This window comes from Tympanuchus pallidicinctus, unplaced genomic scaffold, assembly GCF_026119805.1.
Source record: "Tympanuchus pallidicinctus isolate F22 unplaced genomic scaffold, pur_lepc_1.0 scaffold4, whole genome shotgun sequence".
Taxonomy (NCBI): Eukaryota; Metazoa; Chordata; class Aves; order Galliformes; family Phasianidae; genus Tympanuchus; species Tympanuchus pallidicinctus.
In genome coordinates this window covers 48191295-48205499 of record NW_026294758.1, presented here as the reverse complement: position 1 = coordinate 48205499, position 14205 = coordinate 48191295, and the positions used below count along the sequence as shown (strand labels likewise).

The window sequence follows — 14205 nt, the reverse complement described above, 5'->3', positions numbered from 1 at the left end:
CTGAAAGCTATCGCCATTTTCCTGCTGAGTCCTCGTAACAAGGTATTATAAAGCACAAATGTTGCCCCCCCCTTTTTTTTTTCTTCCCAGTTTATTACTTTTTTTTTCTTTTTTTTTTTTTTTTAAATAGTGATGCTGATGATAGTGTTGCCCTAAAGGATTTGGTCTGACTTCTCCATGATCCATGCTGTCTTTCCCAACAGGTGCTACCGTGGAATACATCCCTCACGGCCAACTTGCAGACACCCACTTAACTTCAAATTTGCGAGCGCTGAAATTGGAGCAGGATGTAGAACCTGCTCAGGAGGAGAAGAAGACTCCTCTGGTAGAAGCTGTTCGGGGAAGGAAGTCCTTTTCTTCTCAGGACAAAACTCTAGCTGCAATTAACCTGACAGATGACCAACTTGCCTCTGGCCTTTATGGTAATAACTGGCTTGCATTCCCCTTTCATCATGCTGCTGAGTTTGAATATGAAACACAGTTAAAGCAGGCCTTCAGGATTCCTAAAACAGGCAAAAAAATTTGAAGTTATAGGGAAAATGGTGCCTTTTGTGTCCAGACACTGGTTAAATTTTAAATGAAAGAATTCAGTCTGTCAGTGAAATACTATTTAACGCTTTCACAAGGAGAATGTACAGCAAGAAAAGGGGTTAATAAAATAACTTCAGAACAGAACTTGAACTTGTATGGAAGTTTTTCCTCTTTTATGTCTACAGATTGGTGTAAAAATTATTTCAGTTAATGCTAAAAATCTAAAAAACCAACCTTAACTAAAACTCCCCAGGCATAGGTTATTGTTACTCATGCTGTTCATACTAATGAGTTGCTTCTGGTAAAGGGCTGCTGTCATTTGACACCAAGAATTAAGATTTTCTTGACAGAGCAGAATAATCCATTTCAGTACTGAAAATCTCCCTCAGGCAGCAAATAATAAAAAAATAATAACATTTTCTAGAAACATCTTACAGATTGTCAGCGTGTTGGAGGGTAAGAAAGCTAGACTCTAAGTCTTCTGGTTACGGAGTTGGTTTTGAAATGTTCTCTATTTCCAGTGTGCATATGATGCCGTGACAGTATATATAAAAGGATCTCAAAGACCTGCTCAGCTGATAAATTAAACAGCAAGCTGTTTGTTTTGAGGAACTGAAAGCTGCAGCCATCAAAGCTGACTGCAGATTTGTACTGAAATATATGCTCTGCCCATCTTTCAACAGTATGTAGTAACAGTGAAAACACACTCAAGTCTATCATGAAGAAAAGGGATGGAAAAGAGGATTTGAGCAACACCAAGAAGAACCTGCAGTTCGTCGGCATTAATGGCGGGTAAGGGGCCTGTCTTAAAACATTGAGTAATTACAGTGCTGTCACATTAGGAAGGAAAAGTCAGTGAGTTTATGCGTGGGTTTTGCCTGTCCTTACATCTGAGGTACGTCCATTGAGTTTAAGGGTTGGAGGACAGAATTGAACACTTCAGCTCATCTTAATCCCCCTGAACCCTCTGCGTGTTTGTGTGTGTGTTATCTAAAGTGGAAGCTGCAAGTCATACATGGAGTCGGTCTGGAGTACTTGCACTTTAGGTCACTGCCAGATTTAGTGGGAAAACAGAGCGAACTCCAAGAGCCATGAGAATGCCTCTCAGTAAGTCAAACTTACGTCTTTGGCAGCTGACAAGTGCAGCATTGTGCTGTTAAACAATGCAGGAAGGAATGGCTTTGCCTAAGAATTAACTTTTCTGGTCTGGGGCTAGATAAATACAGAATCTTGATGAAACAAATAAAGAAACATTACTTCAGCTTTGCAGGATGTTGTAAAGATCTTCAAAGTGGTCTCACCAAGTTGTTTTTATGTAGTTTTGTAAGCTCTTTGCTCAGGTTTTCCTTATTAAAGTACTTGGTGCTATATATGGCCTAAATATTGCAGTTCCTTCATTTTATTCATATTGGCTAAAAATATTATTACTTGTAGCGGAGGAATGTTGTGGCTCATTTATCACTGTTGTGCATTAGAAAAATAGCCATAGCACATCAATTCATCAGGTGTTACAGTTGGTGAGTTAAAGCAGTTCTTTACAGTCAGCATTGTAATTATCCAAATCATTTATTTTTTCGCCAAAAGCATCAGCATGATTTTCGTCTTCACAGAAAAAATAAAAAGATTATGGCTGTTGTTTTTAGAAGGCTCCTCTCCTACTTGCTTATCAAGGCAACAATATAATTTACTCTTGTTAAACAAGAGTGATTCCATCTGTGAGCTAATGCAAGGGTGACAAGGTGTAAAGACTTTGATTTTAAAAAACTTTTCCTTCTTTTATTACATGTCATGCCCCTAGTAATCACAGTGACAGAATGAAGGGATCTGTGAAGAGATCTCCGTTGTCAGTAACAATTTATAAGTAATCTCTCAGATTAAAAAGAAAAAAAAAAAAAGAACAATTTGGTATTGCTGTTTTCATGTAAGAAAAAGCATGATGACAAGAATGGCTTTCCCCTGCTTTCTCAGTATTCCCATTGCTAGCAGCAAAGGATGTCCCGCTGTGTTTTTCACTGTCCCACTGTGGGAGTGTTATAAAAAGGAGCTTTCAAATTGGGGCAGCTTATGTCGTGTGCTTTCGTACCTTCTTAAGTGCTTTCTGCAGTGAGTGTCTGGTAGGATAAGCTTTGGGAAAGTTGTTTGACTACCTGCTGTTTCTCAAAACATGAGACAAACAAACAAAAGCCTCTCAAAGCTGCCTTGGTGTGCAGTAAGGGATTAAGTGCCTTTGTTTTTCTGAAAAGAAGACTGAGGGTACCAAACATTACTGAATGCAACTGAACCTGCATTTTGTCCTACCCCAGGTACGAAACTACATCCAGTGATGACTCCAGCTCTGAGGAGAGCTCCTCCTCGGACTCAGAGGAAGAGTGTGATGGCCACGTGTACCCCCATGGCTGTGGTAGGGATGGGGAGCACCCCGTGCTTGGCCCCCCAGAGACAAGTGCTGCAGGGACTGCAAAGGACGGGCCTCCCCTGGAGTGTGAGGCTGAGGAGGTGGAGATCAGGGAGAGGTAGGGCACGCCCTGCAAAGGTGTGATGGCAAAGAGGGGCACTGGGATGGTTTAGGTGGCCTCATGTATGTGAGAAGCCCATTCATTTCAAGCTGGCTGCTTGGTGGAGCTCTGTGAGAGCTGGCAGCCTGTGGAGCAACAAGGGACTGAGCATGGTCCATGCAAGCTGGTAAGTGGAGCATCGCCCAGCCCTGGAAGGGGGGCTGCCAGAAAAGCTCCTGCCTTGCAGCCAGCCTAGGAATTCACATTTCCCCATAATTCTCAGGAAGGTGAATACTTTGATGTTGAAATGCTGAGAGGAGAATTCAGATATGCCATGTTTTATGCTGTGTGTCTCTCTCAGATACGAACTAAGTGAGAAGATGCTTTCTGCTTGTCACCTGCTGAAAAACAACATTGATGACCCCAAGGCATTGACCAACAAAGATGTGGTAAGCAATACAGAGCAAAATTCTTGCTGTGATACGCAGGGAAATTAAAGGGAGGTTTAGCTTCTTGTTTTATATGGCTGGAACCACCGTGGCTAGACAGAAAAGAATATCTTCTTTCCTGGAGGAGTCACTGAGTGCTTTTTCTATCAGGAGACATTTGTCTAGAGAATGCTTGATGTGCTGCAGTGTCGTTGTCCTAAAGCACGCGCGTAAAAATAGTAATGTGAAAGTGCAGTTCAACACATCCGTGCATTCCTGTGTTATTTCTGTAGTGTTGCTGTAACCCTGCTGCAGATGGTTCTCAGTCCCCAGACTGGGAGGCACACAGGATGAGGGGGCTGTTTCTGCCAGTGACAGAAGCCCAGGGTCTGTTCTGAACATAAACAAGCTGCCTCTTCTTAAAGACAGATATGCATACTTCCTTCTGTCTTTCTTGCTATGCTGGTAGCTTTTGTGTAGTGAGCAGTAGGGACAATAGAGGATTTGTTGCTTATACTGTCTGAAGAAACAGAGTTGTGTTTGCTGCATAAGGAGTTGCCTGTGCTATTTTCTGAGCATGATCTCAAAGCAAAAAAACATTGGTCACCACTTAGTGATATAAAACTACATTTGCCTTCTGCTGCAGTGGTGCTGTGATGTAAAATGCAGGATCCAGTGCCAGTCTCCTTTATTGTGGAGCTTCTGCAGCTTCCCAGAGAACCTAATACTGTGTGTGTGTAGTTTGGACGCTTATGTGTCAGGAACATTTTGAAAGGTGGTTTAATATAGGTGTGAGGGGTAATTTCATCTTGTGTCAGTCCTTCAGGAATAGTTTAGGCATTCAGGGAACAAAGGCTTTTGGGCCCAGTTGGAGTTGAAAGTGTCAAAATTGCATAATCAGGTGATAATCTCTGCCTTCAAAGTGTGATACGAATTTACACATTACTTTTTTTTGCTTAAAGTATTTGCCAACACAAGTGGTGCTTTGTAGCTGGAAATGACAGACTAATCAGCTCTTGTTCTCTGTCTGGCTGTTGATAAAGAAGTCTTGTCCAAAAAGGGCAAACTTTATTACAGTTAGGAATCTGTCTAAACTTCCCCAGCCTTTTCCAATACTCTCAACACTTGCAGCAGCTGTTTGCATTATAAGAGCTGAAGCCTGCTCCTATTGGGATGTCATAGATTACTGGAATAAAAAATTGTCCCGTTCAGTTATGCTTGTGATATTGTGACTGCAAAGAATAAATTCCAAGTGATATTTTGCACTAGATCATTTATGAATTTTAAAAAATAAAAACAGAACCAAGAGAACCCAAAAGTCATACTGTGTCACTTTCTGACCACTTTCATATTTCAACTCATGATATATGTGTTCTTAATTCAAATGAGTTGGACCTTACAAGCTTTTAAGAAGGAATACTGATGTAGATGAAAGAAAAATGTTGTGCCTTCGCCAGACATGAGCCTCCTCTAGGGCTGCTGGTACAGATGCTCTCTCTTGTCTCTAGAAGCTAGAGAAGCACACTGGTACCTTCTCTGCAGAATTGTTCTTAAACTCATCGGTCACTTTGCAATAAGAGTTTATGAGGAGAGAGAATGGACATGGTGATCCTCACATGAATTCCAGCTGCTGAGAAACTGGTTTGGAAAATAAGAGCTGGCTCATGGTGGGGACTGCTGTAGCTAGATGGTTCCCAGCAGACAGCTGTCTGGCCTCCTGCTCCTTCATAACAGTGGGAAAGTTTATCCGCAGTGTCTAACCTGCATCTCTTGTTGCAGCTTAAGTCCATTACTACTTCACTTGCCCATCCTGGAGGTGAAAAACCGGTTCTTCTTTTCTTATTGCAACAGCTTTTTTCACTTTGAAAATGTTACTGTGTTCCTTTCCCTGGTTGTTCTTTCAGCAAAGCATCTCCAGTCCTGACATCTCTTCCATACGCCGGAATTCCTTGAGTAATAATCATTTTTGTTGCTTACCCTTGGAACCATTTTGAGCAAATATTTCTTGGTGTTTGGTCATCAGGCAGGATAAGGTCGCCCAACAGTTGCATTTGCAGTGTAAGGCAGAGAAAAGAGACTCCATTGCATGCTCTGCAAAATATTAACCTGTTTATTCGTCACAAAACAGTGTTTGTCTGTTTCATGGCAGGTTCAGTCTATGGTCACCTGCAGTGCTCAGTTCTTGTCTTGCAGAGATTCTGTTCAGCCAGTTCTTCTAGACTTCGTGCATTTGATATAATAGATGGGACTGCACCTTATTGGCTTTGTGTGCTGCTGTTTTAATACCAGCAAAATGTCTGTTCCCTCGCTCTTGCTCCTGGTATTGTTCTAGGGGTAACCCCATCCTAAAATACAGTGCCTTTAGAGGTGTATCATGTCTGAAAATGCAGTAAGTGAGAGGAGGTGAATTGGTTTATCTTGAAGAGAAGTTTGGTCAGAGGAGAAGCTGCAGTTTACACAGTATTGTTTGTGAGCTGAATACTTTCTTCCCACGTTTGACTAAAAAAGGCCTAGACTCCCACATCGCTGACCTGTGGTATGGCAAGTCCTTTAAATGGAATGCCCATATGTAAATTTTTCTGTCTTCCTTTTTGGCAGAGGTTTTGTTTAAATACCATCCAGCACGAGTGGTTTCGTGTCTCAAGTCAGAAGTCGGCTGTTCCTGAAATGGTTGGAGACTACATAACTGCTTTTGAAGAGATTTCTCCTGCTGTCCTCAGACATATCATCAATGTGGCGGATGGAAATGGGAACACAGCTCTGCATTACAGCGTCTCGCATTCTAACTTTGAAATTGTAAAGCTTCTTTTGGATGCAAGTAGGTTGACTGTTGGTGTAGTTTTTTATTACAGTTCTCACAGGTGGAAGTCTTGATGAGCAAGAGATAAAGTTCAGGCTTCCTCTAGCAGCAAAATATTTTACTATTAATAGTTACATGGTGTCTTGCTTGGATATTACAGAATCCTTGTTTCTGCTGCTGGCTTTGGAAGTGATGGCTCTCGCAGGGTTAATGGAGCACCTAAGTAAACACCACTGGCTCTCAGATTGTATCAGATTTAGCAGCATCAGCCTCCAGCATTTTTCTTTGGAAGCAGTGCAGCTGCTGCTCAGCCAAAAGTAGAGTGCTGGTGGGGAAAGATGCATTCAGATATAAACATCCGTGTTAAATACTCAAATCAGTTTTGGCCTTATCTCACTAGAGCAGCACAGAGCTGTTTGTGGCCAACACTGTGGCATGTCTTTACTGCTCTCCTGAGAAATGTTGTGGCAGTTTGCCATACAGGAGTATTTCCCTGTTAGATGAACAACATGATGATGCCTCATTCTGTTGTTTTTCATTGTTGCTTTTCTCTCAGTCGCCATGCAACACACGTAGTACCACATGTGCTAAACCAGAAGGCAGTGAACAAGAGGTGTCACATACTGGAGCAGATTCTAAGCAGGATGTGATCTGTTTAGGTCTAATTTTGTTCCCTGACTGAAGTTTCTTTCTGAAAGCTAGTTATAAAACTTGTTATGGTTTTCATCTCAACTAGGCCCTGCGGCATGGCTGGATTGAAATGCACTGCTTGTAAGCTGGAAACGTTTACAAATCCAAAAGTGCAGCATTGGATGAACAAGGACCTTAATCATACAGATGTTAGCTTTAAGAAGCTTTAAGAGTCCATCTTGTCTGTCACAGAGGCAAAGGCTTCCTCAGTTGTAAAGCAAACACCACTTTGAAATCCCTGGATCTGTGTGAAGGCGGCCACTTAGAAAGAGTGACTCATGGCAGGGGAATGCAGGGAATGTCAGGGGGACGCTGAAGAGCAGCAGCAGGGCTACAGGGGAGGAAGAGACTGCTCATCTGCTTCAGGAGTCTGTAGGGCAGCTTGAGCATGGTTCTATTTTGCTGAAAGCCAGGACTACTGTGTTTTGTAGCAGTTGTGTATCCCTATGCAAACAGAAGTTCTTAACAGCAACATACAACTGTGGCTGGTGTCATGTGCATACTGCAGACATCATCACTTGAAAAACGATTTAAGATGTCTTTCTTTCAGGTTTCAGTCTTCACCTGTGTGATGTTTGGTGACCACACTCAGCTTTGCAGTCTGCGTGTAGCACAGGCAGCTTCTTAGCCCAGGAGCATCCATGCAATTGGTGAAAAGAGCAGTTGAGACAGGAGGTTCCTGCATCACCAGGCAGCACAACCCAGAAAGTAAATTAGGAAAATACTCTTTCTCCTTTCATTAGCCACATAGAATAGGAGCTGAAATGTGACCTCAGGAGATACGTCTCTGCTGAAGTAGTTTAGTCAGGGAAGGAGAATATAAATTTCAACAATTATTAATTACTCATGAAGTAATATGTGTAGGAGAGTGTTATGTTCTGTGGTTTGAATGACTTCACAAGAGAGACTTCTGAAAGGAAGGTTGTGTTACATGTTGCAAGGTAGGACAGGTGATGGTTGTGGAATATGGAAAAATTTTCTTTTCTTAGATCTGTTTTCTTAGACCTGCACTTGAGTGCTTCTGCAATGTTCTTTTCTCTCTCTCTCTCTTTTTTTTTTTTTTTTTTCAAATACTCTTGGCAATAAATCTGAAGAATTTCCTGAAACAGGTTTTCTTGTTGAGGTACCTGTGGTGCTATTTAGTCCTAGATCTAGATATATGGTTTATGTGAATCTGCATCCTTGCTTTCTAATACACTAAAAGCCCTGCTGGATTTCTGCAGACTGCTAGGAACAGAGATTTGGAGGTTAGAAATGACTGAAAATAACTTTTCAGTGTCTAGTACTAGTCAGATGACTTGCTTGTATTTGTTCCCAGAGCACCTTTTTTTTCAGAGTCAAATACTTGGTGGAGCTGGAAACAGCCTTTAACCGTAGGGTCTTTTCTACAGTTCCAGAAAGTGTCAAAGTATACTTACAAGTCTTTAAAATAGTACCAGTTATAGGAAAAATGTTTGTACTGAGGAGAAGTGGCTTTTCCACTGACCATGTCACTTGGCAGTGGGCTTGCCCTCAGAAGAGGAGCTTAAAGACTCTACTGATTGTGTTCCTAGGATTTGGACCCAGGACCCTGAAGGCTCTGTCAAATTTCAGACTGCTTGTTTTTGTAAAAAAACTCTAAATGATGTCATATAAAATATCTTTGTGTACTCCTTTGTGTCACGCACGTAGTATAAAAGGATCCTTTTCTTTCTCAGGCCCAAGAGCACCCCTGTTGTTTTATTTTTCCCTCTCTACTTTTCCTTGAATCACTTCCATTATGAGAGCAATTGATGCCCTTTTTTTTCTGTAGTAGGCTGCTCTACTAACAGTTTATTCAGTTCAATAGCACAATTGCTGCTTTTTGGGTTCCTGCTTTCCAAAGAAATTATCTCATCCCTCTGCAGATGTCTGTAACGTAAACCATCAGAACAAGGCCGGCTATACCCCCATCATGCTCGCCGCTCTCGCAGCTGTGGAAGCTGAGAAGGACATGAGGATAGTGGAGGAACTGTTCAGTTGTGGGGATGTGAATGCAAAAGCCAGTCAGGTCAGCCAAATGGTTCACGAGACAGTGTTCCCACTCCTGTGATTTTGTTCTTTTTTTCCTTTCCTTCCACATCCCATTCCTTTCTCTATTGGGATGGTTTGTGCACTCATTCACTCACCCTTCAGATATTCAAATATTCGCTTCTTTTTATATTTGTTGATTTTTTTAACTCATTTTTTTTTTAATCGCTTTATACAAAATGGAGCCATGGAATGACACCTGAGCATCAGTGTCTTCTGTAAATATATAAAGAATTATGTGAAAGAGCCATTACAGACTTTTGGGAGGTATTTCTGAATTCTGCAGCATTTCGTTCCTTCCGGGGAGCTCCACAAGTCTGGAAATGAATGCAATGTTTTCATTAATTTATTAAATAGCTATGCAAATGTTTATAAGATGTTCAAATAATGGCAAGCAGAGACCTAATAGTCCTGTACAAAGAAATGCTTCCTGCACTCCCTCCCCCCAGAGAAAGCACAGTGCCAGCAACAACAGCAAAAGATGTGCATGTTTTGCCACTGATTGTCTTTGTGGTGATTTGTTTTCTTGTCATTTTTTACAGGCTGGTCAGACTGCTCTGATGCTTGCTGTGAGTCATGGGCGAATAGATATGGTTAAAGCTTTGCTGGCCTGTGGTGCAGATGTCAATATCCAGGATGATGAGGGTTCTACAGCTCTGATGTGTGCTAGCGAACACGGACATGTTGAAATAGTCAAACTTTTGCTGGCTCAGCCTGGGTGTAATGGCACCCTGGAGGATAATGTGAGTTGCCTTTCCAGATGCTGCTTCATCAGATAGGTTCTCCACTCCAGAATGCTTTTCAGATTTAGTTTTTGGGCTCAGTGGAAAACTGCTGAAGTCTACCGACAGGAACCTCTTGACTCACAGCACCAAAGTACCAAATGTGTGAATTCTGTTTTGTGATAAAAGCTGCTTTGATGTTACCTTTGCTTTTCTAACTGACCTTCTCACTAGCTGTTTTTGTAGGTGCACAGTGACCAGAAGAGAAACCATTTGCTAGGTTATGGTAAAATATCCCTCTCGCTTCCCTTTCTTGTTTCTCAGGAGTCTTCCAGTTTTCAAACAGGATTTTATCTGGTGACTTAGTGGCCATGTTGCTTTGTTCTTCTGTGTCATGGCAAGTAGTTCTCACAGGATATTCACTCTGTAGGCACACCACAACTACTGAGAGTACAATTTGGGACTGCCACTCATTACACTACGTTATTCTGGCAAGAAGCAGATAGGGGATATGGCCTCAGTGCCAAGTGGCATGTTTCTTGTTTGCAGATGCCACTACTGTCAACAGACAGAGAACTTGGATGTGTGGAGTTCTCAAGGATGAAAACATTGGCTTAGTTGGTTTCTGTGTTCTTGTTAACATCGCCACCTTTTGGGTACATTACAGTTCTTCCTGTTGCTCTTATCCCTCAGAACACTGAAGTGGAGCTGGGATTTGTGGGGGTTTGGCTCATTGCTGGCTGAAACTGTTGTACAGAGGCAGAGACATGACTTCTGTTGATTTTAACTGCTGCACGAGCCTCTGCAACGTAGTTGCAGTGTGCAATAGCTGCATGAGGGGAAAATGTGGAAAGGGGTGTAATGTCAAACCCTTTTTAGAGCAGTCTAGATTAATGTAGCCTGGATGCTGTTAGTACTATTAATGACTTCAATAACTAAAGCATGTATGGAGACATGGAATTTAAGTATTCCGGTAGGCAGCTTGATGCTGTTGCCTAAACACAGCTTGTCTGCCACTTACTCACTGCACAATGAGTTTGTGCTGAGATTTTTAGCGTTCCCCTAGCTATTCTGAATGTGACTGGCCCTGCTCCAAACAGTGTGGTAGATAGTGAGCTGAGCTTTGTTTTACTAATGTGCATCACTCTCATAATGGTTTACCACACCACAATAAGTGAGCCTTGTTTTTCCTGGTGTGGGCTGTGGAGTTTGGTCTTGAATTTGTTCTGCGTTATGTCCCGTCTCCCAGATCTGCACAGGACAGTTAGGTTTCTTCATAGTTGCTCCCTGTAGTCTCAAAAGGAGACTTTCCACTTGGATGCTGTTTATCACATCCACGGCTGGAGAAATGGTTTATATCTTCCTTAAACTGGTGGTGACCTTTCTGATAACAGCTATAGCAGTGGCTGGAAATGGTGCTGCACTCAGAGAGCCTACATAAGAGGCATAAGAGCACTCTGCTTTTAGCAGCTTCAAAGTCTGTGGTTTCTGAAAGAAATAGTACTTCAGTACTAGTGCCTGAGAAACTGAGGTGACTGTTTGACCAGTAACATTCATTTATTGGTTTTTAGATTGCCATCATTTAAAGCTGTGCATTTGGAACTATGAGTGCCAGTGTTCCAAGTGTTAATGGCAGTTTGAAAACAACAAGGATTATCGTAGTACAACAGTTACCATGATATTTGATGAGCACTTATCCCTCTCTTCTCTTACACTCCTGATACTGTAGTTTCTCTCACACCGGTCTTTGAAAATAACAATTCTTTCAGAGCACTACACATAACATTGTGATAATGGCATGCTTATTCCTGCTCAGCAATAATCTCTTCTCCTCATTGAGAGAAATTACAAGACCTCTGACAATTGGATTGTCTCATAAAACAGCAGTGCAAAGGTTTGTTGTCACTTAATTATAAGAAGTTGAGCAAGACTTTAACTCAGCTATCTGAGCGGTAGGATTTCTGCTTCTGTGTGAGCTCTGGGGCTTTTAAGAGACCAGTGAGAGGACACAAGAACAAATTATCTTATTTCTTACCTTTATTTCTCCCAGGATGGCAGCACAGCACTTTCAATAGCCCTGGAAGCTGGACATAAAGACATAGCAGTTCTCCTTTATGCACACGTCAATTTTTCCAAAACCCAGTCTCCGGTAAGTACACAACCCACTGAATTTTTCACATGCACTTTACACATTAACTTGCTGTCCTGACCGTATTAGTGAAACGTAAGCAAAAAACTCAAACCCATGTAATCTGTACAGCACATGAAATTTCAGGTTTATTCCTGGGAAGATTTAATGCTGGTAAGTGAAGTGTACATTTTTAAATACAGACTAACTCCATTAGCCTGATTCCTGGCCAACTCTACCACCTTCTGCCTTGTTACTAGCAGTGAAAGCAGCTCACCATTGGGGCTCACAAATCTGGCTAGCATGCAGAAGTGCTTTTGCATCGTTGTAATGCTAATTATTGTCCTGGTCATGAAAACAAAGCTGTTTCTGGAGTTAGAATTGTCATGGATGTTCTGGTGGATGCCCACTTGTTCTTAGAGGCCTGACTCAACCTCCCAATCAACTATTGCTAAACGTTCCACTGTCTAAACAGCTTTCACTCTTGGTTAGTTGGTTGTACGATAGCTAGTACTGTTCTTCCAAAAATGGGGAGAGAAAGAAAAGATTAATTGTGCAGTTGAAGGGAAGCAATTGAACAGAGAGCTTTGTGAGTGCTGTTTGGCTGGCTACAGTATTTTCCTTGTGATTAATTGTTCTTTCCTTTTTCTTAGGGCACTCCTAGACTTAGCAGAAAGACATCTCCCGGTCCTACCCACAGAGCTACATTTGAGTAGTGCTGCATGAATACTTATAAAAATCGCAATGCCATCTTCAAGCTGCTAAATTTTACTCTTTTACTGGGACAGATACTGAATGTAATTGTCTTGTGCCTGAACTCACCAGCAAAGTGAAAGCAGAGACCTAGTGCTAAGGATAAAAAACCTTAAACTTGAAGCAAGCATATAGTTAGGTAGTACTCAGCTGAGAGCCTTAGCCAGAACTGTTCTTTTTGCTCACCTGCTCATCTTTCCATACACTGGCATTAATGCTGTTTTTCTTTTAGATTGTCTTTCCCTATGTTATGTACTGCCTAAAGGTCTAAAGCTATCCTTGCAGGGGGGTCCCGGTGGCTTTTTTTAAATTGTTCTAAAACGTTTATGTTTACTGTGCCTAAACCTTATCACAGTAACCTTCTCATAAATTTCATTCCAACACAGTTTTGATGTTTTCAATTATTCTGAAATTGAGAAGTTGCAGTTGCTTATATAGTGAGCTCCATGAAGCTTGAGCTGGTGGGTGACTGGATTAGATGCTGGGGATAGATCCTCTCGTGAGTTCAGAAGTTCACTAAGTAACTTGTTGCTAATTGGGGATAATGTATAACTTTTATATGAAAGATAATAATGTCTATAAAATTAACTCGCACAGTATTTTCAACATTTTATACTCCTTAGTGATTAAAAACTACATGAAGAATTACATGTCACGATACCATATTTTTATTAACTGTGTCAGTGTATAAGCTCCATTCATGTTTATTGGAGAGTAAAATTATAGGTACCAGCTGTGTATTCCCCATGAGTGGAAGTGAGTGTAGTTCTCAGTGCATATTTATGGAATGCTACTACCTTGTCACATTCACTTTAGTCACGTGTATTTAAATGTTTGAAGTGCCTTAGACTCTTGCCATATTTTCAAAATAAAATTTCATTATGCTGTTTTAATCCTCTCCTGTTCTGCATATGATTTGTCATCATCCAGAAAATGCTGCAGATTATACATGCAGCAGCAAAACAGGATGGATTGGTAAATCAAGGCAGGGAGGACTGGATAGTTTCAACCCTTGGGGGCTGCTGATGCAGACACCATCAGTGCCCATCTTGGCAGTGTGAAAAGCTTTGCCTAATACACCTGCCTTCACTAGTCTCGTGCCTGCTGTGAAGGCTGGATGGAGAGACCTGGCCTCTCTGCTGTCCATATGAGGCGTTGTGGAGAGGCAATAAAGAACAGGTGGTTTAACATAGTTCTTTGTAAAGCATTTACCAACTGAATAAAGCCTTTGGGCTTTATCTTCCAAGAGTTCATGTCTCCACTTAGTAGTCCCAAAGAAGCTCCCCCATTTCAAGACCAGTCAGTTTGTGCTATTGCACGTTCTGTACGTTGTACTTCTCATTCCACTTAGCATCCAATTCTGTGTGGATTCTTAGCTATCTTACCTATCTGCTACTTACAGAGATATGTCACCAGTTGGCCAAATTGTTGTGAAATCGAGGTCCTCCCTCTTACACCAGACTGGCAGCAAAGAGCAGCAACAGTTAAATAAGTAAATAAATGAAACAGTAAAAAATGCTCCATGCTTTGCCGGCTGCACTCAATTGGAGATGGTCGGTGCCTGATGTCACGTGTGCCAGAGCTGGGCTGTGCTCCATGTGCACCTGTC

General features: G+C 41.7%; 1 protein-coding gene across 6 annotated transcripts in view; it reads left to right on the top strand.

Annotated features, from left to right (window-relative positions):
- KANK1 (KN motif and ankyrin repeat domains 1) overlaps window positions 1-13489 on the top strand; it is a 115708-nt gene extending 102219 nt beyond the window's left edge. For all 6 annotated transcript variants that reach the window (XM_052700634.1, XM_052700636.1, XM_052700633.1 and 3 more), the window contains 9 exons: window positions 204-422; window positions 1215-1323; window positions 2835-3044; window positions 3388-3475; window positions 6053-6272; window positions 8831-8973; window positions 9536-9736; window positions 11766-11864; window positions 12497-13489. In XM_052700634.1, the coding sequence (XP_052556594.1) occupies window positions 204-422; window positions 1215-1323; window positions 2835-3044; window positions 3388-3475; window positions 6053-6272; window positions 8831-8973; window positions 9536-9736; window positions 11766-11864; window positions 12497-12559 (1352 nt within the window). In that variant the 3' untranslated portion in view covers window positions 12560-13489. The remainder of the gene's footprint in view (window positions 1-203; window positions 423-1214; window positions 1324-2834; window positions 3045-3387; window positions 3476-6052; window positions 6273-8830; window positions 8974-9535; window positions 9737-11765; window positions 11865-12496) is intronic.
- Window positions 13490-14205: the final 716 nt, after the last annotated feature.